This window comes from Podarcis gaigeae (assembly GCF_964106915.1).
Source record: "Podarcis gaigeae genome assembly, chromosome: 11".
Classification (NCBI taxonomy): Eukaryota; Metazoa; Chordata; class Lepidosauria; order Squamata; family Lacertidae; genus Podarcis; species Podarcis gaigeae.
This window is the reverse complement of record NC_139687.1, coordinates 21,696,594-21,722,416: the sequence shown is the minus strand read 5'-3', so window position 1 is coordinate 21,722,416 and position 25,823 is coordinate 21,696,594. Positions and strand designations below refer to the sequence as shown.

Genomic DNA, 25,823 nt, shown 5'->3' with positions numbered 1-25,823 from the left:
CAATCCAAAACCTCAGATATAATGCAGAAAGGATTTGAAGCAATCTTCACATCTAAAACAAAAAGCTGGTGGTTTCATACATTGCATTTAAAGGGGGAAATATGTCTAAAAGTTTGTTTTTTTAAAAAACAAACCTCAAACCAACCAGCAGCTGTGATAGAAATGGCTGAACCCTGATTCCCCCCCCCCCAAATCTGTCGATCTAGGAATGTTATGATAATGTAGACCAACTATTTTTTATTAAGTTAACATACACAGGGAAACTGAAAAGAGACATGCATTCAAGCAAGTTCACTATCTTGCCTAATAACCCATTACTTAGCTCCATACGCCTATTTCTAAATGAGGGCTGAACATATATTTAAATATTTGATCTTTAATATGGTATAATAATTTTTTAAAAAAACAATTACAAGGACAAAGCAACAATATTGTTTGGATACCACTTTCTAAATAATTCTACTTTGCACTGTGAGGACAGTATATTTCATGGAAATTTCATGCAGCAGTCCCCATCCCCAAAGATTTCCCTTCTTTTTAACCATACAGGGAGAGAGTATATACCTAGTTCCCATATCACTACTACGAAAGAAAGGAGAAAGTCTGAATCAAAAGCAGGAAAAAGAGAGAAAGAGACAAGACTGAAATAAAAAGTGAATAGACTGGGTGATCCTGAGTAGACAGATTGTAATCAATTTAATTATGCAGATTTCAATGGGTTTAGCCTCAGTATGTGGGTTTCCCTCATCAAATGCAGCTGCACAACTTATTTCTCCTTGAATAAAAACATGCCAAGCCACATACATCACTGAAAGTTTCAGGTTCAATGGGGTTTCTGGAGGCTTGTACTTACCAAGGCAGATGCATATGCACCTGATATAAAACCACAGATTTAGTGCAGCAGTTGAAGACTAAAAATGTAATCACATGTACACTAGTCAAACTTTCAAGCCCTTTTAACAGCTTAAACATAGTAAGTCCACTGAGTCTTGAGCTGCGCTGTGGGTTAAATCACAGAGCCTAGGACTTGCCGATCAGAAGGTTGGTGGTTCGAATCCCCCGCAACAGGGTGAGCTCCCGTTGCGCGGTCCCTGCTCCTGCCAACCTAGCAGTTTGAAAACACATCAAGTAGATAAATAGGTGGGAAGGTAAACGGCGTTTCCGTGCGCTGCTCTGGTTCGCCAGAAGCGGCTTAGTCATGCTGGCCACATGACCCGGAAACTGTACGCCGGCTCCCTCAGCCAATAAAACGAGATGAGCGCCGCAACCCCAGAGTTGGCCACGACTGGACCTAATGCTCAGGGGTCCTTTTACCTTTACCTTTACTGATGTCACTGGAACTGGTGTCAAGTAACTAGATTGAACAGTGCAGGCTTTTTATACAGAATGACTTGTTGTGCAAAGGAAAGTCAGTGCAAGGATTCCTGCTAGAGCAACAGGCCTCCCCCCCTCTCCACATGCCCTTCTCAAATCTGCTCTGGAGGGTCGGGAGAAACCCCCAGAACAATGCATGGAGAAGGGAGGGGGAAGATTGCTCTGTTGGGCAAGCAGAAGTACTTGCACCAATGGAACTATGTCCTTAGCAGCACGCTGAATACGACCCGTGATAATAAGCAGTGGTGAAGTGAAGGGCGAAGACTAGAGAATTCAGCTCCAGGCCTTTTTGCCAGAGTGCCTGTGCTACTGACAGACTCTCCATGGCTCCACAAAGGAATGAGGTGATCGTGAAGCTTTCAGGTTTTACAGATGTTTCCAACAGTTTAGCATGCAGGAAGCCAATGGATGAGGAAAAAAACCAATCAAGCAGAGACTGGAAATTACTTTCCTTTCGTGGGGCTCCTGCTCATTGCTAGCAGTTTACATGGTAACGTTTCATTGCAAGAGGGTTTGCGTTTCTGATCTAACAATTTCGTTTGGCTGAATAACTTTTCTTGAAGCTCAGGGTGTTTTTCAAGTTGAATACGTTATATATATATATATATATATATATATATATATATATATATATATATTTCCTAAGGACTGCCAGCTGATTCTAATAAAATGGGTATTATGCTGCTCTTTGGAGGGTCCATGTATACAGGGTGAGTCCTTTAAAAGAGGCCCCGTGGATACAGAAAACACATGTTTCACGGGGCCTCTTTTAAAAGACTGACCCTGTACATGTATATCCACACAGCTGTGTGCATTTTTATTCTGCTAGGAAGTGACTATGAGGGCCCTCATTATTACTTCAACATTTTCCACCACACACAAAGTTGAGAAGTCTGTTTTCCTCTGTTTTTCAGTGCCAGTACAACCTCAGATAGAATAGGAAGATATTCTGCAAGGTATAAGAGCGCCATTGGCAGTCTCCACATATTTGAGAGATCAGACTTTGTACTAATGGGGCTCAACACCAAGTGTGCTGACCACTAGGAAATGCTTTTATTTCAAGTCCCAGATTATACTTAAGTTTGTTACACAGTGGCTAATATATTTCGCCGTGATTCTTTGAAAACCAAATGGCTCTGGAAATGCAAGCATGCTGTAATCTCAGTTGGTACAGTTTCCAAGGCAGTATCTTATTTCTTATTTACTGCATTACCTTTAGAGGACCTTTTGCAATTTAATCCTTTCAGCCAGGAATGGAAATATGCCAGTGACCTCGTCGCTGCAGCTTCTGAAATATGATGATGGCATCTAAGAATTTATATACATTTTTTCTCAATTCTGTTCAGGGCTTGCTCTGGGAACTTGAAATATTTTCCCAGCCCAACTCAACAATACCTAGCTATATTATTACTAATATGGGGTCACTCGCAGCCCCCTGTTTCTTTGCTCCAAAAAGCAGGAGATGATACGTTAATATTAGCCTAACAGTGCCACATGAATTTCCTTTTGCTCTAGACACCTCGACCTGAAAAAGAATACATGCAGGACTGCTTCCAGATGACTAGTTGGTCCAATATAATTTATTTATTTAGGGGAAAATTTGGTTTGGTTCACATGCAAGCCTACCAAATTCACACGATGCCCCAAGCAATATATGAACTGAAACACAACTTCCCTTCGAATCTTGTATTTCTTAAAATTTTGCAATGCACTTATTCAACAAAAAAGACACAAAAATGTTTAATAGGAGAGAGAAAAACACATGTATTCATGAAAATAGCATCCAAAGATGCATTACAGTAGTGAAGATTGCTTGCAAAAAAAATGCATATATTGGGATAAATTTGCACGAAATTGCATGTGAATTTTCAAGCAGATCCTTTTTTTCAAAAAATAATAATCACAAACTGATGCAAAGATGGAACACACTAAATTTCAGAAGGGAAAAATGAGAAATAGAAAGAAATAGCCCACCCCTACTTATATCCACATTTCTTCCATCATGAAACTCAAGGCAGCATATATGGTCTCCCAAACCTTTTCAGGTTCAGCAAGGGGATGTCATCCTATTAGACACAATCTAGTTTTGTGCCCAATCCTGTATATGCTGAGTGTGTACCTTAAACTTTTAGAAATAGAAAGACTAGACACATTCTGAGTTTGTGCATAAGGGTGCCCTTGCTCCCTTTGCATAGAAAGAGAAAAACGCCTTTGCTTGGCCGTGTAACTGCAAAACCAAAAATATACTGACTAGCTGAAAATTACAGTCTATTAATGACCCAGAAGGCCAAGGCCTCTATTGAATCAATTGCTCTTTGTCTGAAATAAAGTTATAGATTTTCATTCCCAGGCACACTGCTGAAAGGTGTTGTACAAGTTTCCTCTTATGATAAGGGCTGAAAGGTTAGAAAGCAGCTGATCACATTGGAAGATATGTTCAGTCACAGTTCATAAGTTGATCTCGCCCATGTCATTCAAGGAGGCAGCTTTGTTTTATGCATGCGGCTGCCATTGGATATTTACTGTGCTGGGAGTGAATACTAGACAGATATGAACTAGAAAGTAAAGTTGTCTTATGTTTGCTACTGTGGCAAATAATAGTATTATTAGTGGTGTTATTCGCAGAGGATGCACTGACTGGTATGCCAGGCTTTCATTTGGGCCCTGGTTTTTACCTTCAAAATGATTTTTTTAAATTTGTCTAGAGTCCACGGTTATTAGTTTAGAAATATTAGAAAGACTTTTGTTGTTGTGTTTTGAAAAGCAGGAATTTTGGAGCAGCTAGCTGCTCTGTGTGTATATATATTAGGAGACATATATTCCAAGCCTGTAAACAGCAGGTTACAGGCTACACTGTTGGATGATTGTCTCCTATGGAGCCAAAATAGACACTGCAAGCATGTAACATTCTCCCTGCTTTAAAAAGAATGAAAAAGGAGACTCGGTGACTGCAGTTGGGATAAGAACATTGGCAAGTATCAGCCATTTCATCTTCAGAAAAACTTTGCAATTATGCTTTATGATTCTGCATCTTATGCCACAGATATGTGGTATGTGCTTTTAATATCTTTCAAACAAAGAAAAGAATCACCATCCTCTTAAAATGAATAAAAAAGTACCCTAGAACAGTGGTTCCCAATTGGTGGTCCACAAACTCTAGCGGGTCTGTGCAACCATTCACATAACTAAAACTGCTATAGAGACATCAAAATCTTCAAAAGCAGCGGGTCCAAGGCTTGGCTTTTGAAAAACAGAGCATCCACAGTACTTAGCTAATTAGGAACCACTGCCCTTCAAGATGATGACTGGATACTATTTTTATTAATTACCCACTTTCCTCCTTTGGATGGTAGACCAGTGCACAAGAGCACAAATGAATTTGGAATTTCTCTTCCACTTTAACAGTGGATTATCACATGGAGTGCATGTGTGTCTTTGCGCATGCATGTGCAAGATGGAAGGTGCCGTTTCAGATGCATAGCTCACAATATACTATTTGCATGGCTCTCTGGAGCTGAACCAAGAACTATAGAAATGAAACCACTTAAATACTTTGATTGGAGATTTCTATTAATGCTGTTGGGATTGGAATGGTTTCTTGTGTTAAATGTTGTTACAATTCATTCACTGTCCGTTGGCTTATAGAACAATCCTATGTATGCCTACTCAGAAGTAAGCTCTATGGAGTTCAATGGGACTTCAGTAATAAGATATTCCAGAAGCTAGAAACAAAAATAATTCATTCAAATTTGAATGCATTCAATGCTAATACAGCACACATAGGGCGTAGTTGCGGCTGCATTTGAGACTTGCTTGGGAAACCCATCACGTTTTATATGTACAACAGAATGCAATTCAATTTGTTTGCCTTTCAAAGCTAAATTAATTAATAAGGAATAGAATAGAATAGATGCAAATATAGGATCACTGCATCTGCTAAAAAATCCAATCAGTAAGAACACTCAGTTATACATCCAAGTTGGAATAAAACATCCAACATCTAAAAATGATTAAAATGTAAAACAGGGAACTTAGCGCAACATCAAATATAAAATAGAAGCATATAGTAGAACATAACAAAATCAAGAGTGTATTGATCCTTTCATGAGTTGTGTCCTATAGCATTGATCCTGTTGTCAATGTTACAAATTGCTCTTTCAATGTAGAACTATACATTGTGCATTTCAGGTTTTCAAGCATATTCTCAGCTTGGACTTTGTGAACTACTATGAGATACAGATCACTTCAGAATGCAGTCAAAACAAGGACGTTTTTAATTATTTTGTTTTGATGGGTATAGGATTATTATTTTTATTAAAAAGTGCTATTTTAAAGTAAATAAAATCCCTTCCACTAAGTGTACAAGGTGATTGACCTAATCAAATAAACCTAAATTATTATAATTGTCTACACATAACATTTAACATGCAATAATGCAGCATATGAACATTTACTTGGAAATATGTCTCACAGAGTTCAGTGGAATCACCTATAAGAAAGTGTGCATTTGAGTGTAGCCTTAGTAGATTGTTAACATAAGAAAGATATATTCAAACACAACATAAGCATACTTCAGATTATTAACCTAGCAAACCCAGATTATTAACCTATCAGACTGTGATTTCTTCTGTAAATCACTACAATATCCCAGATTATTTAAAATCTGTTTAAATGTTCTAAGGCTAAGTATAATAACCCTGATTTTCATGCTATTACAATAATCTTGTAACATGTTGCAACATGTTATTTATAATCTACAGTGACACTGCTTTCAACAGTACAAAATCTGGATGAGAAAAATAGCTTGGCTTATTCTCAGCGAAGCCTAAATACTGATCAGGATACAAGTGACCATGTCATAAATTCTCAGAGAAGAATTTAGTTTACCAAAACATGGCCTCCACATATATTTATTTTTCTGGATTAACTGGGATTTGCAGATGCTTCTGTCTAAGCAAGGTGTTCCTGTACATTTTACTTTTTTTTTTTAATTCAAAGCAAGGTTCTATAATGAAAATATGATTGCTGGTTTAATAATGGTACTCAGAACAGCATAGCTGTTGTACACGAATCAATTTTTGGTTTCCTTTCTGTAAATAAAAAGAAACAAAAGAGAATTTGTTCGGCACACCCATTGTATTCTCTTTGGGATGTGTTAAAATTAATTATTTACTTGAAGGCACTGGAAAAAAGACAAAATGGTAGCAGGTGATCAACTTTAGGGTTGCTGCAGAATAGAATTTCAGGAAACTGGATCCAAGTCAGAAATTCAATTACTTAATGACAGTGATCCTGTTTCACTGTTTGGCTTTTGCTGACCCCTAAGGAGTGTCCCTGCCACATGAATCTTCTTAAACGTTTGGTAAAAGTAACAAGGTAGATTTTTTTTTTAAAGAAACTACAAAACTGCTATTGATGGATGGTTTTTCTGTCTCTCAAGTTTAAGTTCCCAATAAAACATTAATAGTTTTAAAACACACACAAAGGCCAGAATGTTTAATCTTTCTAAAGATATGTTTCTGGAAAAATGAATGAAAAGGGACAAAACCTTGAACAATTTGTCCACACGACAACCTCACCAAATATTTTAATATTTACTATTTTTAAAATAATTGATAAATGGGTCCCTGGACCCTGTTCTTGTGGCTTTTTCACTTGACATTAATCAGCATATCGTGTGAGAAGCACCAAAAAGCAGAGACAGACAGTACCGTCAACACTCATGAAAGAAACCTGTACTTACACTCATGAAAGAAACCTGTACTTATTAAGAACCTTGAACTTATATTGAATCTTGGTCTCCCATATTTAGTTTGCATCAAATTCCAAGGACTAGATGTTCACAGCTTGGGTTGTCCGACGACATGGCTGCTTGGAACCATATTGGCTCAGATTCAGAGAAATGCAGGAACATTCTGTGAATTGGTCTTAACTCCCTTCACTGTAAGTCTTACCCACACATCCCCTTATTATCATTGGAGTGTGCTCCTATTGTACCACAAATGCTTGTGCAATCTCATTTTATCCAGGCGAAGGGATAAGCAATACAAGCAATTGCAGGCTATATAAGGTTTTAATCGTGCACTGCAGATGATCATGGAAACACTGAATGGTATATACACCACGGTTGTCTCTAATCGTTACAGAACTGGTGTACACAATGGAACCGAGTCAAAAATATCCGGCAATTTAAAAGTGAAAGCCTTTCTTTTGGCTTGCTAGACTAAAGAGCTCCTGGTGAACAGGAGCGAACTGCACACTTTATCTGCACAAATATCTTCAGATTCAGTACAGGTTGTTTAATTTATTTATTTCAGTTTTCTAGTTCAATTCAGGGCCAAAGGCTGACAACAACAAAATTATTTAAAGAAGATTGCCACAAGCTATGCAAATATAAAATGCAAACATCTGGATCGTTCAAAATTAGTCCTTTTCGTTGCCTAACTGTGGTCACAACACGCCTCTCTCTGCACAAAGAGGTTTTGCACTGCAGGATTTACAGTGCGGTTTTTCAGCTGGCTTTCGATCCTGGGCTAGAAAAAAGGTCTGAGAGAGGGGAGTTGGATGGAAGCATCTGCAACTGGACTGTGATTATTTTAAAATAAAGGAAGGCTTGGCATGAGCGGTAGATTTGTACGCCTATATTTCTAACGTATACTCTCTCTGCGTGCTATATGGGTTTGGCTATACTGTATGGCTAGTTCTATATGGGATTGTTTTAGGAACAGCCTCCCGCCCGTGGGGCTTTCAGAAGCAGAAAAGACGGAGCGGAGAAAGGCGCTAAGCAAACAGCCTGGCTGGATTACTGGTGTGTGTTTCTGTCTTGCAGAAAACCCCGCTGCTGGAGGCTCCAGAAAGGAAAGCCCGCACAGAGAGGGATTGGCCCGGGCTGGACAGCTCCCAGCGGCTCCGAGTTGCTCCTCTCTCTCTCCCTCGCAGGGGCGGACCCTCCGACATCCCCCCCCCCCCCGAAGCGCAGCCGAAGCCAGCGACGGGAGGCAGCAGCAGGACGCCGCTCGGCATGTTTCGGAAGAAGCGTAAATGTGCGCGAGCAAGCGAGGCGCTCGCGAGGTCGGGGGAAACCCCCGCCCCCAGCCAAGCAGGCGGCTCCCCTCCCTCCCTCCCTCCGCCTGCGCCTGCCAGGGCTTCCCCGCGCCAAGGCCCAGCCCCGCTGGAAGCGGCTGCGGCTCAGCCAACTCCCCACAAACTCCACCAGCCACCAAACTCCCCACCGCCACCAGCACCAAGCGACAGCTGCTGGGAAAGGTCGCCGGCCGCCGCCCTCTTGCCCTCTGGCGCGGAGGAGGCAAGGGGTGCGGGGGAGGCGCCCCGAAAGGGTTAAAAGAATCCCTCCTTCCCTCCCCCCCCCCGCGCGCTTCCGTCTCCTTCAATGGGAAAGCGCTTCCCTGCCTCCTCTCGCGAATGAGCGCGAGCACCGCCTTTCACACTGGCATTCCGGGATTTCCCTTTGTTCAGAGCCGGGAATCCTCGTCGGAAGCTTCCTCCGCAGTCTCCCCCCTCCCTCCCTCCCCGCAAGCTTCACAGCTCTCACTCCGGACTCGTTCTATGCTTTTCAATGGGGCTACTCCGGAGCAAGGGCTTTGAGCACGGGATTTTCCTGTTGTGTTGCTCTAATCTCTATGGGTCTCGGAGCAAATGCCTTGAGGACGGGGATCTTGCTGTTGCTGCTGTTATTGCGGGTGTTATTATGGTTATTATTATTACCACTGCTACCATGGTTGCATTTTCCTGCTCTCAAATTACATACTTCGAGGATTGCCACCCACCCGCCCATCCCAATGCACGCATCTTTCTCCCCGCTAGAGGTAACCCCCAGTTACATCACCCGGGAGACCTGTTTGCGCTCCATGCCCAAGGCTTAGATTCCCCCCCAAACCCCCATGAGATCCGAATTAAATCCGAATTAAATCTGCCGGGTCTCTGGATGATACAGCGAGCAGGAGACCCCCGTCGGGGGCAATTTTAGAAACGTTAGGGAATCCGTAGTCAAATGGAAAGCCTCGCCCAGTGCCTTACACGCACGTCACATCCACACGAGCGGAACCACCCCGGGGAACTCCTGTGCTGCACGTCCAGACACAATAAGGCTACCAATGGCCTTATTTTATTTTATTTTATTTCGGAGCTGGGGGTATTAAGGGATGAACTGCGAGACCACAGCCTCGTCGGTTTTTTTCGGGGCGGGGGGCGGTAGAGCGGGTTTCGTTCATAGGGGAAAGCCCTGCAGCAATCCAGATTGAGGGGAGTTTGGAGGAGGGGATGGGATGGGATGGGATGGGATGGGATGGGATGGGATGGAGGGGGGGGGGAGAGAAATAACCCTTACCTGCCTGAGCAATTCTTGCAGCAGCAACAGCAGCGGGGGGTGCTGGTGACAGCCCCCCTCCTCCTCCCGCCGGGGCTGCCACTGCAGTGAGTGTCTGGCGGTGGCAGGTGGAGGAGGAATTCCCCCCGGGCGGGCGGAGAAGAGGAAAAGGAGGAGGAGGGAAGAGGAGAAGCGCGCGCCCCCGTGGCTGGCAGAGCCACCAGCAGCAGAGGCGGCGGCGGCACGCGCAGCTCCTGGGATTCTCTCTCTCCTCCCCCCCCCCCCCACGCGCCTGCTCCTCGCGCGCTTTTCTTCTCCTCCTCACGCTGCAGCTCGCTTTCTCTCTCTCTCTCTCGCCCCCCCCTCAACCCTCCCGCCTTTTCCAGGTGACGTGATGCCCGTTGTTTTGGTGCGCCCGACCAATCGGACTCGGCGCCTGGATTCTACGGGAGCCGCGATGGGCCCGTCGTGGCGGCAACAGGACTCCCCTCTGCCGACCATAACGCATTGCGCAGGGTGCACCACCGCCTGGTCCTCCTGCAGCTTTAACAGCTCTGACATGGAAACACCATTGCAGTTCCAGCCGGGCTTCTGCTCAGAGCAGCAGCAGCAGCAGCAGCAGCGCCCACACCCGCATTGCCAGCAGCAGCAGCAGCAGCAGCAGCAGCGCCACGCTCAAGACAAGCAGCAGCAGCAGCAGCGCAGCCCGTGCCTCCAGTGCAACAACTGCTGCGCTGCTCACTACGGCGCTGCGTCGGGCGCGGGAGATAACCTGCCGCTGCTGCTCCGCACTTCGTCGCCCCTTTCGGCGGCGGGCGCCTTCCGGGCGCGCTCGTCGACGCCGCTCTCGTGCTCCGCAGCCTCGTCGCGCCCGGGCAGCCAGCTCAACGTGAGCGAGCTGACCCCTTCCAGCCATGCCAGTGCGCCCAGGCAGCCCCACCACTACGCCCAGCCCCAGCCCCACCACCACCACCACTCCCACTACTACCAGCCGTGCCATAGCGTCCAGCCGCAGCAGCAGCAGCCGGCGGGAAGCCCCAGCAGCAGCGTCGGCAGCGCAGGCAGCCACCCAGCAGCGTCCCAGCAGCGGCGGGAAAGCAACCCCTTCACGGAAATAGCCATGAGCAGCTGCAGATACAACGGCGGCGTCATGCGTCCTCTCAGCAACCTCAGCTCGTCCCGCAGGAACCTGCACGAGCTCGACTCCGAGTCGCAGCCGCTGCAGCCTCACCAGCCGCCGCCGCCTCCCGCACACGCCAGTCCCAGCGCTTCGGCTGCCGCCGCCGCCGCCGCCGCCTCCTCGGCCAGTGGCGCCGGCCCGGAGATCGTGGTGTCCAAGCCGGAGCACAACAACTCCAACAACTTGGCGCTCTACGGATCCTCAGGCGGCGGCGGCGGAGGAGGCAGCCAGACCAACAGCGGCGGCGGCGGCAGCAAGTCGAGCAAGAAGAAGAACCAGAACATCGGCTACAAGTTGGGACACCGGCGCGCGCTCTTCGAGAAGCGCAAGCGCCTCAGCGACTACGCGCTCATCTTCGGCATGTTCGGCATCGTGGTCATGGTCATCGAGACCGAGCTGTCGTGGGGCGCCTACACCAAGGTACCTGCTGCCCCTCGCAGCGCCCGCCTCGCATCCCTGGCCTCGCTGTGTTTCCTCTCTTCTTCTCGGTCCCTCCCTCCCTCCCTTCCTTCCTCTTTCTTTCTTTCTTTCTTTCTTTCTTTCTTTCTTTCCCCTCCATATTTCCTTTCTTGTCCCCCTCCATCCATTCCTTTCCTCTCCTTCTTCCCTTTCCCACTTTATAATTTCCCCTCTCCTTTCCACATCTCTCCCCCTTTTTGTAGCAGTTCCTATTGTCATATCCTCTCCCCCCCCCCCCCATAAGACATTGTCTCTGAATTGGGAAAAGTCCGCTCTGTTGCTCAGGAAATGTGGTTTCCCGACTGAACTGCTTTTGTGTATGTTAAAACTGAGCTACTACAGCTGTGTGTTAAAACTGAACTGTTTTTGTGTAGGTCACACCCAAACGCAGTTGTGCTTCACAAGTAATGTGGTTTTCTAATGTCCCACCTGCTTACTTAGCCACTAATTTCAATATTGCTTACTTCCTCCAATGGGGCAGATAACCACTTTGAAACCCCCATCCTGAATACATCCACTTACTGATAAAGTGCCAATTACTGTAATGGCATTTACTTCCAAGGAAGTGCCTTTAGGGATGCAGCCAAGTGCTCCAGTCCTGTAAACTCTGTTACTTGGAAGTTAATCCTACAGACTGCATATCCAGAGATTCCTATTGCTACGGCCACAGTCTACCTAGGAAATCTGTGGGACTGTTCCAGCCAGAGAGCTGTAGATATTTCCCATAGCTACTTATACGGGAAAATAGCCTTTGTTTGCCGCTATTTTGGGGAACCTTGCAGGGTGGCTTGGAGTTTGCTTGCTTTTCCTGCAGATGTTTAAAATGCCCATCCATGCATGCTTTGCTGTAGAACAAATGGGTATCGTGCATCTGCTACATTGCACACCATACTATGGAAGGAGTAACAGAGGAGCTTGCTAACTTGCACAGCCAATCCATGTTAGCCTAGTAAGATTTCCCCCATAATCATTCTTCATCCATACATTCTGAATGAATGCTGTGTGGATGCTTTCTACACTAAGATGCCCCACATCTGGTATGCAGGCACTTGCTGCTTGTATCTCCTGAACTGAGCAGCGACAGCTGTGTGTTAAAACCCTGCCTCTTTGTTACCACACTGCAAAGCTGACGGGAGACAGACAATCAGATAATGCCTTGATAAGATAATAACTGGAAAAGCCAGCTGTTTAAATGCCTTGCATTAATGGTTTTAGCATCCCTTACAAGATTACTGCCTTTTAGATAGCTTTAATTCCAGAAAGGCTTGCCCAGTGTAGTTAGACCTGCATGTAACATTTTTGGGGGTGACTTTTTCCACTCCCGGTTGCTTTGCTAGGCCTTTAAAGGAGTTTATCTCTTCACAGTACTGTACTGGGTTGCTCTGCTAGAATAGTGAGTTTACACTTAGCTCATTAGTTGTATCTTGTTCTGTGTTGTTCTTTTTAATGTAAAGATCTATACTTTTAAAGGTGTTGTTGTTTTTTAAGAGCAAAGTCTTTCTTACACAACATAGCCTGTATTCCCCTCTGAGATCTTCAAGATGAAGGACACAAAGATCAGTGTAAAAAGCATCTATTTTTCTCTTGCAGGAGTCGCTGTATTCATTAGCCCTAAAATGCCTTATTAGCCTCTCTACAATCATTCTGCTTGGTCTGATTATTGTATACCACGCAAGGGAAATTCAGGTACGTTCCACTTATGATCTGAGGCTTGTTGCTACCTGTGTTTCAAGGACGTTTCTGTGAAACTAAGCAGACTGCATTGATGCATTCTTACTAAAGAGTTAACAGTGCAACGTCTTAGGTGCTACTAGCTATATTGTCACTTCCAATGTCTGAGTACCCTAGTCTGCATGTACTAGATGTGCTTTTCTAGCCCTCAGTGGCGATATTATTAATGCAAAATGAAGAGCTTTAATGCCTGCCCATTCTTCTACAACAACTGCATGTTATGCTAATCCATATGACTAATTGTGGACTCTTCAGTCACCTCCAAATATCAAACCTTGGTGCTGCTGTGCTAGATGTCTATTATACAAAGATAGACTTGTTGCGGGTGGGGATAAAAGGTTATAACAGGTTTAAATTCAATTCATCCTTGTCACAAGGTTTGCAAAACTCCAGTAATGAACCAAAATGATATTCTTTTTTTAAATCAGCAAAGCACAGTTTTGTTTAAAGGGCCGATGATTAGCTTTTTCTTTAAGTAAAAGTAGTTTGGAAGATCAGTCCCTTTCAAGATTTAGATATATTTCTTCCTCTAAGGACATTGTCTCTGAATTGGAAAAAGTGTGTTCTGTTGCTTACGAAATGTGTCTTCCTGACTGAATTACTTGTATTTGTGTATCACAAATACAATTGTGTGCTTCACAAGTAGTGGTGTATGGTTTCCCATATGTGCACCCTAATGTTGTATGTGCTTACTTGGGAGATTCACTTATTTCAGTATTCCTTACACCCAAGGAAGTATGCATGGGATGAAAACTATCTCAGTGTAGTAATACTGTCCTGTGTGAAGGGTACAATGTATTCCTATAGAATGCTGTTCAATTATCACAGAGAACTTCTTATAAAAGCAATAGTTAATATCTTTCAAGGACCAAGGCTTTTTCTTTAATTGATGGAGAAAAATACCAGCATGTAATAGGCAATCGTAATTGTGAAGTGTTTTCGAGCCTTTTCAAACCAAACCATAGATCCTGAAGGTTCTTTCTCAGGTAGTGTGTTGTATAGCTCAAGGTCACAGGATCTGTTTCTCTTAACTTGTACTGTAGCTCTAGTAGAAAGAAAAATTACATTTTTAAAAAATGCATTAACAATGTACATATGTACATATCTATTCAGAAGTATGTCCCACTGAAGTGCAATGGGACTTACTCTCAGGTAGGCTTGAGTAGGATCGCAGTCTTATCAAACCTTCCTCCCAGCTTTAGGTTCATACTTCTTAGCACAAACCATAGGATTGCTTGTGTGGAAGTGCTTGTGTGGAAGTGAGACAGTATTATTATTATTTTTTTAAAAAGAAATCTCATTTTCCCCCTCTTGGAACCCATAACTTATTTACCAATATTTTTTCATGCACATCTTCCCCAGTAAATCTGAGCTAATATGTTTCAAATCACAATAATAGTACATCATTTTCAGTAATGCAAATAAAATATCCCCTCAGGAGTCATGTGAAGCCTGAAGAAGCTTACTGCTTGTCATAAAAAAGATGAATATAATTGTACTAAGCATTTAAAATGGATAACAGGAATATAGTTTACATTTCTTTAAACAGATGTTTGATTTGTAGCACTTTTGTAAAAAGATCAATCTTTATTTGCAAGTCAGTATATGCAAATAAATCAATTCAAATCAATATAGGGCTGTGCAAGTTTTTTTCCTGCTTCCCTAGAGCAAATCTCACTGAACACAATGGAACTTACTTCTGAGTAAACATTCAGATGATTGAGTGGTGTATGTTATAAAATCAGCATTGCCTACAACCAGTTAAGCGATGAAGTTCTGAACATCAGTGTTCAAATAATTTATTCTTGAGCATTTTAACCCAAGTAAAGATTTCGGCGAGTTATAACCTTACAAATACTTTATGCTGGTGAATTCCCCCCCCCCCCCGATATATTTATGAAAGTGATGGTAAATGCAATAAAAATTAACCTTTTATTACAGTTATGTGATTACTTCTAAACTCACTACCTTTTTAAAGTGGTTGTCAGTGACTGTTGACGATTTGTTTTACCAGTAATTGCCATTATTGTTGTTGTATCTTAAAAGCCTAATTAAATAGTGATAGTAGTACAGTGGTACTCCTTTAAATCTGGCTACTGTAGACAGCAGGGCATTCTTGTGAAATTATTGGTACATTGCAAATCTTCAAATGAAGTCTGGGCTTTTCTTTCTTTCTGACCACAATGACCTCATTACATCCTTTACATCCTTGTGAAATATCCACCTGCTCTCTCATGACCAGATGATAGAAAATTAGGACAGCAATAGTCAGTGCCCACAAAATCAGCAGCAACTAGCTATTTTTGGGTGGATAGTTGAGGGGAAATCATGTATGCAGTGATTTGAGTTTATTCACTTCTGTGGATGATGTAGTTCTGCGTTATAATTTGTCTAAGTTACCTGTGACTATTTAAATGTATGCTGAAAAGAAGTGTAATCAATATAATATAAGTTAGGAGAAACAGCAGACAGGAACATTTTTCTTTAATTATGTTGCAATAAATATTTTAGTTCTGAAGGAAATAGCATTACATCGTAACCAGGAATATTAGCTTAACAAATGTGTTCTCTCTCCCTCTTTCTTGGTAAGGAATAAAATAAGGGTTCATTTTAGTTCCAAAAAGTATCACAGGAAACCTTTCAGTACAAATAATTTCCTTGTGCTTTCCAGTATCATACTCCCCAGATATCTTAGTGATAGAAAGTTCAAACACTTGTATAGTGTTGTTTTTCTAAGCCTTGGCAGTGGCTATTTTTAGTTCTGGTATAAAAGCTTTTAGATATCATATAAATCTACATCAGTAGGCAGCCTGACTTCACTATTTTCCGTTGAGGGCATAGGGAAGAGTTTCACTATATATATTTAAAGCTCAATTTCTATAGAAAGAAAGAAAAATCACCAGCTCTGTACACAGTACAAGCTTTCACCTTCAGCACTGTGGACAGCTCTTGGCATCAGAAGTTTTGCTAATACTTGTTTATGCAATTTAACATCTTTTGCCCCGAAAGTAAATGTGTACGTGAACATATAGGAAAGAGAATATGCACTGTGATTCAAAGTATTTCTGGAAATCCAGTGTCAGATGAATATTAAAATTTAGTTAAAAGACATTTTTGAATAGAGATGAATGGCTTATTTATTTTTTATGATGTGCATACATGCTGTTAAAATATGCTACATTCGCTGTTTGCATAATCTGGTGAAACACAAAGGAAAAAGGATGTGAGCAGCTTATAAGAGAGAAGGTATTAAACCCCACAGTCTTGTGGAGGGTATTCAGAGGTGATGACCACTCACTTGGAAATCTTCGTAGTATTGTATTTGGCCAGTTCAGTTCCAAAGATTTTGCAACCCTTGGAAACTAACATCTGTGCTAAGCCTAATCTTCATTCTAAGTCCATCAGCAAAACAAACTAACGTTTCTGTTCCAATAAGTGTGCATAGAATTTTGGCATTTGACAGAGACCTGCCTTCTAAATAGCATTTCTGTCAAAAAGTGATGCATGTGCAAAGTCGTTTTGCTTTAGAACGGAGCACAATTACAATACTCATACCATTTTAGAATGATTTTAAATATAAAGTTTTTACAGATGTTTACTGAGGCACACATTGCATAATATGAAGATCGTGCTTCAGGCCAATAGAGGGAGGTATGCTTTTTCCTACAATAATGATTGTAAAACACATGCTGACTGGAAAGAAAATCCTAACACAGCACCAATGCCTTATTGAGTGTAAATTAAGAATTTCAATTTTTGTAGGGGAGCTTTTGTGAAGAATATCATTTCCCCACATGCAGTATTGGTCTTCCCTTTATAGAATACGGCAAGTAATAACACATAACTTGGAAGACTTCATCCTACCTTTCCAAAATAAGGGGAAGCCCCAAAAAAAGGGTAAACTAATTACTTGTATCTGAAAATACTACAGTGTTTGTTCAGAGTCTTTGAATTCTTGCTTCATTTGCAAATATATATATGTGTGTGGATGCACATGCATGTGAATAAAGTCACTCTTCATGGTTTTCAGCATAAGTGAGCCATATGATTATGAACATGCAGTGCAGGCGATACCTTATTTAGCACTATGTTGTTATAGCCACATAATTAATGCTCATCGAGCACTAAAACATGAGCTTATGTTCTTGTAAAAAAAAAAAAAAGAGGACAAAGGTTATTGAATTTAAAGAAATGCAGTATTTTTCAGTAAATGTTGTATGAGAGATTTGAAAGTCAGTCATACCTATTTATTTAGTACAGTGGCTTCAGTGTGGTTGGAAGATCAATAAAAGGTCTGTGGATTGCCTTACAATAAGTCAATCCAATGGTGCATGCAGCCCAGTACAGTTCATTGTTACTGGTGGTACCTTTTCAAGTTGTCAAGCTGCATTTTCTGGTTTTTTGCTGTCTCTGATTAGCATGATAGTAAGCAAAGCATAGGTATGCGGGTGGCGCTGTGGTCTAAACCACCGAGCCTCTTGGGCTTGCTGATCAGAAGGTCGGTGGTTCAAATCCGTGTGACGGGTTGAGCTCCCGTTGCTCTGTCCCAGCTCCTGCCGCAACCTAGCAGTTCGAAAGCACGCCAGTGCAAGTAGATAAATAGGTACCGCTCCAGCGGGAAGGTAAATGGCGTTTCTGTGCTTCTCTGGTTTTGGTGTTCCATTTTGCCAGAAGCAGCTTAGTCATGCTGGCCACATGACCCGGAAAAACTGTCTGTGGACAAACGCCGGTTCCCTCGGCCTGTAAAGCGAGATGAGCGCCGCAACCCCAGAATCGTCTGTGACTGGACTTAACTGTCAGGGGTTCTTTTTTTAAGCAAAGCATGTATACTGGCATTGGCATGTGATTGAATGGAGATGAGTTAAGAATGGAAAGCATATCTTATGGAGCAAAAATGTTACTTGGAGGTTATTTCAAAGTTTAAAGAAAAGAGTAGCATGTTAAGCTGTTAATTATATGTAACATTTAGCTCTTGATGGTCTGACAGAATTTTGAAAATAACAAGTAGTTGGTGTTTTAGATCTGTATCATTCTTTGGATGGGACAGCCGAAGTGTACAGAAAAATACATACTAGATGGTGGTGGGCTGTCAGGTACTGATTGATAGTAACCTTTTCAAGAAATGGGAAACTTAAGTTTGGATTGACTATTTCTCATCCACTTGGTAGTTAACTGCTGTTTGTTTCACTCGGACTGACTCCCAAGGAAGTTTGCATAGAATTGCAATTCTAACCCAGTTAACCTGGGAATGAACCCCATTGAATTCAATAGGTCTTACTCCTGAGTGGCAGGATTGCACTATAATATTCATTTGCACATTAATATGCACATTAATTAGAAGTGACTGTGTAATGTTCTCAGAGCATAGACCCTTAGGTTGTTTTGTATATAACAAACTGTGTGTGTGTGTTGTGGATTGCCAGATTATAACTGCATACTATACTCCTGAATCACACAAGATAACATAGACAGTTATTTTTCCTATTTCTTATGTTTTCATGAGCTTTTTAAGGTGTATTCCAAAATGAGCATGTTAAGTTAGTCAGCCCCATGCGCTTTGTACATCCATTTTCTTTTGTAGATCCTCATAAACACCGGGCTGTACTTAAAATAGTTCTTACAACAAATAATGATGTTACAGAGCACTTAAATAGCTGTCCTTGTGCTTCAGTGAATGGCCTGTGGACCCAGAGTTTGGTATACTGTGGAGAATACAAAATAAAGCTCAAGCCTAACACTCAGACTGAAGACCTAGGTCAGGGGTAAGCAGACTTTTTCAGCAGGGGGCTGGTCCACTGTCCCTTAGACCTTGTGGGGGGCTGGACTATATTTTTTGGGGGAGCGGGAGAACAAATTCCTGTGCCCCACAAATAACCCAGAGATGCATTTTAAATAAAAGGACACATTCTACTCATATAAAAATACACTGATTCATGGACCGTCTGCGGGCCGGATTTAGAAGGCGATTGGGCTACATCAAGCCCCCGGGCCTTAGTTTGCCTACCCATGACCTAGGTCTCTGTTTTATCAAGAGTGAAATATTATATTTTATTTTTGGGCATTGGGCCAACCTTGAGGCAAGCACCACCAAGCTAGATCCAAGCAAGTACACACCTATGAGGACTTACATGCAAGTAACAATCTATATATTCACATTGATGTTTTTGCATTGATCAGGATTCCTGAATTTCTGTGTCATAGCACAGTGTCTTTATTATTATTAATGCATATCTGTGATGCATCTCCAATGGTTTTTAACTGTTTAATGTGACACTATCCCTCCCTCTTATTTTATATATCCAAGTTGCATCATGTTGTGTCTTGCAAGTCATTGGAAATAAACGCAGTGAGATAAAGACAGTGAAATTTGTCATCAGATTTACGAATCACATTGTTTTACGACTTATGTGATGCTTAGAGAGAGAAATCCTAAAAGGGGAGGTCTGCAGACCTCATGCTTGGCAGGAATTAGGCACTTGTAGGTCATCAGGGGTCACTAACATCGGGGCGTGGGAAGGGGGTACGGGGAGGTGCGGTCCGCCTTGGGTGCCATCATAAGGGGGGTGACAAAATGCCGGCTGAACTCAACACTGCCTGTGTAGTGGAACCGAATGGGGTTGAGTTTCATTGTAATGCCAATGCGTCCCCTTCCCACCTCTGTGGCCGGAAGCATGCGTGGTTGGTCAGACCCTTCTCTCCCTGCCCGTCCATGTCCTGCCCTCGCTCAGGTGGTGTGTGCATGTCTGTGTGGCTGCGGTCAAAGCTGTGCTGCTCATGGGGCAAAGCAGGGTCCTTCTGGGGCTGACGTGGACTCCTGAGAAGGGCACGGAGGCAGGAGAGGCTGTTGTCGCCTGCTTTCGCTTTTCATTTAAGGGCCAAGGCACGCTGGCTTTGGGGTGAGGGGTGGGGAGGAGAAGCGGCGTCTAGGAGAGCTCTGCAGCCCAGCTGGTTTGAGGGGGGAGAGAGAGAGAGGTCATGCGCTGGTGGAGAGGGGAGGAGGCGAGAAGGAGCCGTATCAGGACCAGCAACAGCATCGCCTGCGTGGCTTTCTTTGACGGGGTGGATGGAGGGAGGATCGAGGGAGGTGGGAAGACAGGATCTGCATTGGGATCGCCTGTGCAGCTCTCTTTGACAGAGGAGGGTGGAGGGAGGATGGGGGAGGTGGGATCTGCATCGGGATCGCCTGCGTGGCTCTCTTTGAAAGATTGCAATTTCAGTGCGGGAGCGGGAGGAGTGACAACAAAAATTCCACACCGGCTACCACCTGACCTTGCTACGCCACTGACTATCATCACACACATACTTGCATGGGCAGAGGCTTTCCCTGGTGTCCACACCAACCCCCAAACACCCCCCCCCCCCAAAATGAGTCTTGGAAGTAGCATTCAATTGTAGCCAATATAATAGGCTGCAGTGTGTGGTTGGTGTTGGTGCTGCCAGCAGTTCATCTGGTTTGGAAATGTGCCCATGGCTCCAAAAAGGCTGGCAGTGAAAGAGCACTTAAATAAAGGAGAGCAGCCACAACAGAGGAGGAAATCTAGCACACTTTAGCATGAGATGCTATTGCCTCATAAGCATTTCTGCCCATAAATCTTAGGTTTCTTCTCTGTCCCACAGATAAGAAATTACGCAGTGTGCGATACGTGTACTCTTTTCTCTTTAATATTACTGTCGCTGAATTTCTACTAGGAGCCTTTGTTCTTGTGGGGTTTGATGGTGACCGTTATTCCCAAGGCAAGCCTAATTCACATTTAAAACAATTACCTTTAAAAGGATCAAGGTATATTCAATCCCTTACATTTGCATCCCTTTCACTTATGTCTGCAGTTCTCCATCAGCTTCAATGAAAATGTCACATTTAGGTTATTACAACTATAATTCTGCTAATGACACATCAGAAACCAGGTTTTAGTTTTCCTCCCTAAGGAATGAAAACTTTGAATGAAAAGTTTTTGGTTGTTTTTTTTTTTTTTTTGGAAAATCAGGATTTGCTCAGCCCTCCTGTTATCTTCCTTTGATGTTGTCCTCTGAATCAATTGCCTACTCACACACCCCATTCTGCTTATTGCACTGCCAGTTGTTGTACCCATCCTGCTAGGAATTTGAGACGCCCCGTGTTAGATGAAGAACCAAAAACCTTGCATATTGGTGGTTACAATTGCAAATAACATTGAAACAGATCTAGAATGGCTTAATTTCAGTGCCATTGACTTCTGCAGATATGTAATTTCAAGTTACCGGTACATACAGTAAAACTCGCTGTGAAAAGAGACTTATGTTTCTTGATTCCTTGCTGTGCATGTTCCCATGGACACACTTTTAAATAGCAGGTATCGTCTGCACAAGATGTTGTCCTCAGATGATACACACTGTTTTATTCTCTTATGGTTTTTAGTTTTAATTGTAGAATATCTAGGGTGTGGACACAATAGGGAGAAAGGTGCTGACTCCATCCCCGCCTGCAACTTCCCTTGCTGTCTCATTTTGTGAGATTTTCTAGAAATTTCTGAGAGCTTCTGGATGGGGGGGGGGGGGGGGAGAAATGATGGAAGGGTTACGCTCCCTTGCTGTTGCTTGTTCGCTTCAAATTGTCCGCTCTTGATGCTGTTCTTCAACGAAGAAATGGATTGCAATTTCTCAAAAGTGTAATGCTGAGCTAAAGGGTATGGTTTCGCCCACAGTAAGAGAGATAAGTGGTCTTAATATATATATAAAAACAATCCCTGTGCAAGACACAGCACGGGCTACTCATCCTTCCTTTAAAGGTTTCCCTTACCTTAGCCACTCACTTTATCTTTCTGCTTTCATACCCTGACACTTCATTGCCTGTAACATTTGCTCCACTAGGTTTGCTACCGTCAGCAGTTTCAGGGTTTCTTGCTCTCTCAAGTGGTTTCTCTTGCTGTCCCATTATTCCTGGAATAATATTCTAGTCTCCCTCCTACTCTCTCTAAGGCAGAAATCCTAAACCCTTATCTAGATGCCTCCACCAGTGAATTGGATAGAGGGCTTTGCTTCTACGGAGGCCCCACTGCAGTTGCAGAGTATGGTGGAAGGGAACAAAATGGGATGTTCTGTGTTTGTGTGTGTGTGTGTGTGTGTGTGTGGCCAAGTGGAGACAGCCAAGAATCTACTGGCTAACACCCACAAAGGGGCATGACTTGTACCTCTTGGTCTGGCCTAAAAGCTCATGCAGCAAAAAGGACATGGATTTTACTCCCTTCCCTTCTGACCCTTCTTTACTCTGGTGTGAGGAGCATAGGTTCAGCTGTGGTGGTGGCTCTACGACCTTTTTGTATTCCGCTTCTCTCCAACCAATGTTAGGATTTGTTTAACTGAGCAAATACAAACCCTTGGAGTTTTTGCTCTTCTGTTCGTGGAAAGAGTTCAGCTAATTGAAGAGGTCTTTAAACAAGCAAAACCTTTCTGTGTTTTATAATGGTTTAATGCTCCTGTTGATTTAGTGGATCAGAAGTATTATTATAAATAAAATAAAAACATGGAAAGATCAACTGATCACAGAATGGTGATTTAGAATACAAGTCATATTCTTCTCCTGTTTGTATCAAAACTAGAGAATAAGCTAGATAACTTTCCAACTGCAAATTGAACTTCTCACCATTGGAAAATTGGCAGATTTATTAAGAAACATAAATGTCCTTTTATAGAATAGCTTGTTTACTCAGAAACAATAGCTATGTTAATACAGACAATAAACAGTTCATTATTAGTTTGTTTCCAAGTTATTGTTAGCAGCAGATGTTTTGAAGATTTATATTCATGTCACATTTGTAAAACCTTATACAATAGGATTACTAGAAGAAATGCATCATTTGAATTTTACCATTCTATAAAAGTAAAGTTCTAGAGTTTGTCATCATTGGTCAGCACAAAAGCAGACAAAGCCACACCTAGCTTCTGTATATATTTTTGAATTGTGAAGGCAGAACAGACTGAGGTTTTATTTTTAGTCTTGATATTGTGCTTCTGGCTCCTGTAGAACTTATTTAACAATCATTTTTTGGGGTGAGACTTCATCGTCCTTCTGTCTTTGTAGAATGTGCTTCTTGTTTAAAATAAACAGATTATTCAGCTGAATGGTATTTTGCATGTCATCAAATCTGGTGTGCTAAAAGATTAGCAGTTATGTTGGCAAACTTCAAATATTGTGAAATATATGAGTGGATAAAAATACAATTGTTCATTGCATCACTTGAGAACAGGACAAGAAGGAGTAGGCTTAATTTACAGGAAGTTACATTTTGGGTAATTTTAAAAAATATCATGTAAGAGCAGTTAAGCAGTGAAATAAGCTGCTTAGTGGGGTTATAGAATTTCCTTCCTTGCAGATTTTCAAAAAAATGTTGGACAGACACTTGTTTGGATTTGTAGTGTAACAAATACTGCCAAAAGGGACTTCATATTTGGTCAGATGGGCTGCCAAAGATCTTGAACTGAAACATAAAACACAACTTTGCTGTCAGAATAATTTGGCATGTTTAAATTACAAATTGCATCTTTCAGCAAAGCTTGAATATTAAATCCTACCTTTCAGCATCTTGCTGTAATATATAAAATTGGCAGAATGAGGCAGGCATTTTTAGTGAAAAGAAACCCTTTACAGTACATGCCTTGGGCTATTTATTGCTCTCTTTTTTTTGGTAAAAATTGGCATTATCCCTGCAAGGCAACACTGTCACTGGTGCAACAAGTTCTGGTGCATTGGTGAAATGTACTCATTTGACCTGCTCATGTATAACTCCCATAAAAAGTATAATATCAGAAGAGGAAGTTGATGAACAGGAGGACTATTGGCGATCTGAAGTTTGAACAGAGCAATAGATCTAGAAGATTGCATATTGTTGTATTTCTCTACCCTTCTTGGGTTGTACTTATCAATCATTATTATTTCAGTCATAACTGGGTCCATTTTCAACTTGCTAGCCTTCTGATTGTCCATGATAGCCCATTATTGTCCAAGATGGTAGATGTTGGTTTACATATAGAAGTTGTTTAGATTGTTACAACAGCCCAAGTCCTTTACAGCCTAACATATCCACCAGTGGGAGTTTTCTTGCTAGAACACGTGACAGTATATGAAAATATTCTACACTGCCTGATGTTAGATCTCAAACTTGGAATAAGGGGAATCCTATATTAAGGACCAGGAAAAACCTAGGCAAGAAGATATATCATTACAGGATGTTTGAAACAACTAGTGGATGTATGCAAGAGGGAAGGGCATTCTAAGGTTCACAGGCAGTGGCAGAAAATGCCTTTTTGGGGGTCACTGCCCCGGTGATATTCAGTAATCCTTAACTACTATCTGTCGCCTGAAGGGTAGCTGGGTTAGTTTGTTTTAGCAAAACAACAAACAGTTCTGTGGCACCTTAAAGTATGGTTACCAGACGTCCCCTTTTCCAAGGGGCAGCCCCCGGATTTACAAATCTGTCCCCGCACAAAATCTGTCCCTGGAATGTTCCCAGATTTCATTTAATGTCCCCAGATTTATATTTTAAGTGTTGCAGATTTATTAGTAGGGAATGAATATTGTGTGATTGATTCAATGGCACAAGACACATCATATGGGGACTTCCGGCGAGATAAAATGGTGGGTGCCACGGCAGCGGGCAGCTCCTGAAGCCAGCCAGAGCCAACTGTGCTACCAGGCTGGCTCCGGGCTACTGACACTGCTGCTGCCGCCGCCGCCACTACCAAGGGGGAAATCAGGGATGCCTGCCGCATCAGCTGGGGGAACCACTGACCAGCCCCCCCCCCCGTGACCCAAATCGAACCAGGAGCGAGAACACCCAGCTGACTGCCCAGTGGTGCTCCGGGGCCAGGAAAACCCTGGAGCTGACGCAGGGAGAAGGAAGAGAGGAGAAGGAGAAGAGAGAAAGAGGAAGGAGAAGAAAGAGGGGAGCCCTGACCTTGCCGCGCCGCTGCTGAGGAAAAGAGGTAGGAGAGCACCGGGAGGGCAAGGACACATGGCCAAGCCCAGGCCCTATCTGAGCCTACTCCACAGCAGCTAGCGCTCCAAGAGAGCAGGCCAGGGCCCAGAGGAAGGCCGCATGACAGAGGAGACCACAGAAGATATATCTTATTTTTTTTTTATAAAAAAATAACTTTCTAAAAATAACTTTCCCCCCTCTTTTTTAAAAAAATGTGTCCCTGGATTCTTTGAAAAAAATCTGGTAACCTTACTTTAAAGACTTTATTATCCCTTTGGGCACACATTTTATTATGCCATAATAAATTTGTTAGGGTTAGGGGGATATCCAGTTAGTGCCTCCTAACACCCAGTCTTTGATGTTTTGCCAATTCCCGCTCCCACAGATTTGCAGTGTGTTGGTGCTGCTGGGCAGGGGTAAATGGCAAATATTGCCTTCCTCTTCCATGAGCAGATGGATCAAAAGTCTTTGCCCTTGTGCAAGGGCAGCAGTTGGATATAGTCCTTAGTGTTTGAGGTGTCACAATATTTTATTTTTATCTCAGTAGCTTACCTAACCACTACACTTCCCTGTATACAAGCATGCTAGTTTCCCTAACAGCCTTAGCAAAGATTACTTGTTGGAAAGTAAACACTGTTTTTTATTTCCTCAAACATCTAATATAATAAAGGTTGCATTCAAAGCAAGTATACTTCTAGAGTCTGGCACTGTGTGACAGAAGAGATATTCTTAAGCTGGGAGGCAGGAGAAAGAAGAGAGAGGCATGGTATGAAACCCAGTGCAGGAACAAATGCAGAAAACG

At 42.7% G+C, this 25,823-nt stretch overlaps 1 protein-coding gene and 1 long non-coding RNA gene across 3 annotated transcripts in view; one reads left to right on the top strand and one right to left on the bottom strand.

Annotated features, from left to right (window-relative positions):
• LOC310827019 overlaps positions 1-9,912 on the bottom strand; it is a 95,723-nt gene extending 85,811 nt beyond the window's left edge. The window contains exon 1 of the long non-coding RNA XR_014556139.1: positions 9,722-9,912. This is a non-coding gene — a long non-coding RNA (uncharacterized lncRNA). The remainder of the gene's footprint in view (positions 1-9,721) is intronic.
• KCNN2 (potassium calcium-activated channel subfamily N member 2) overlaps positions 8,373-25,823 on the top strand; it is an 88,801-nt gene continuing 71,350 nt past the window's right edge. Inside the window, exons 1-3 of one of the 2 annotated variants that reach the window (XM_083702295.1) lie at positions 8,381-8,417; positions 10,087-11,300; positions 12,930-13,025. In XM_083702295.1, the coding sequence (XP_083558421.1) occupies positions 8,396-8,417; positions 10,087-11,300; positions 12,930-13,025 (1,332 nt within the window). In that variant the 5' untranslated portion in view covers positions 8,381-8,395. Of the gene's footprint in view, positions 8,418-10,086; positions 11,301-12,929; positions 13,026-25,823 lie in introns of both variants that reach the window. The other variant, XM_083702296.1, reaches the window with a different exon arrangement.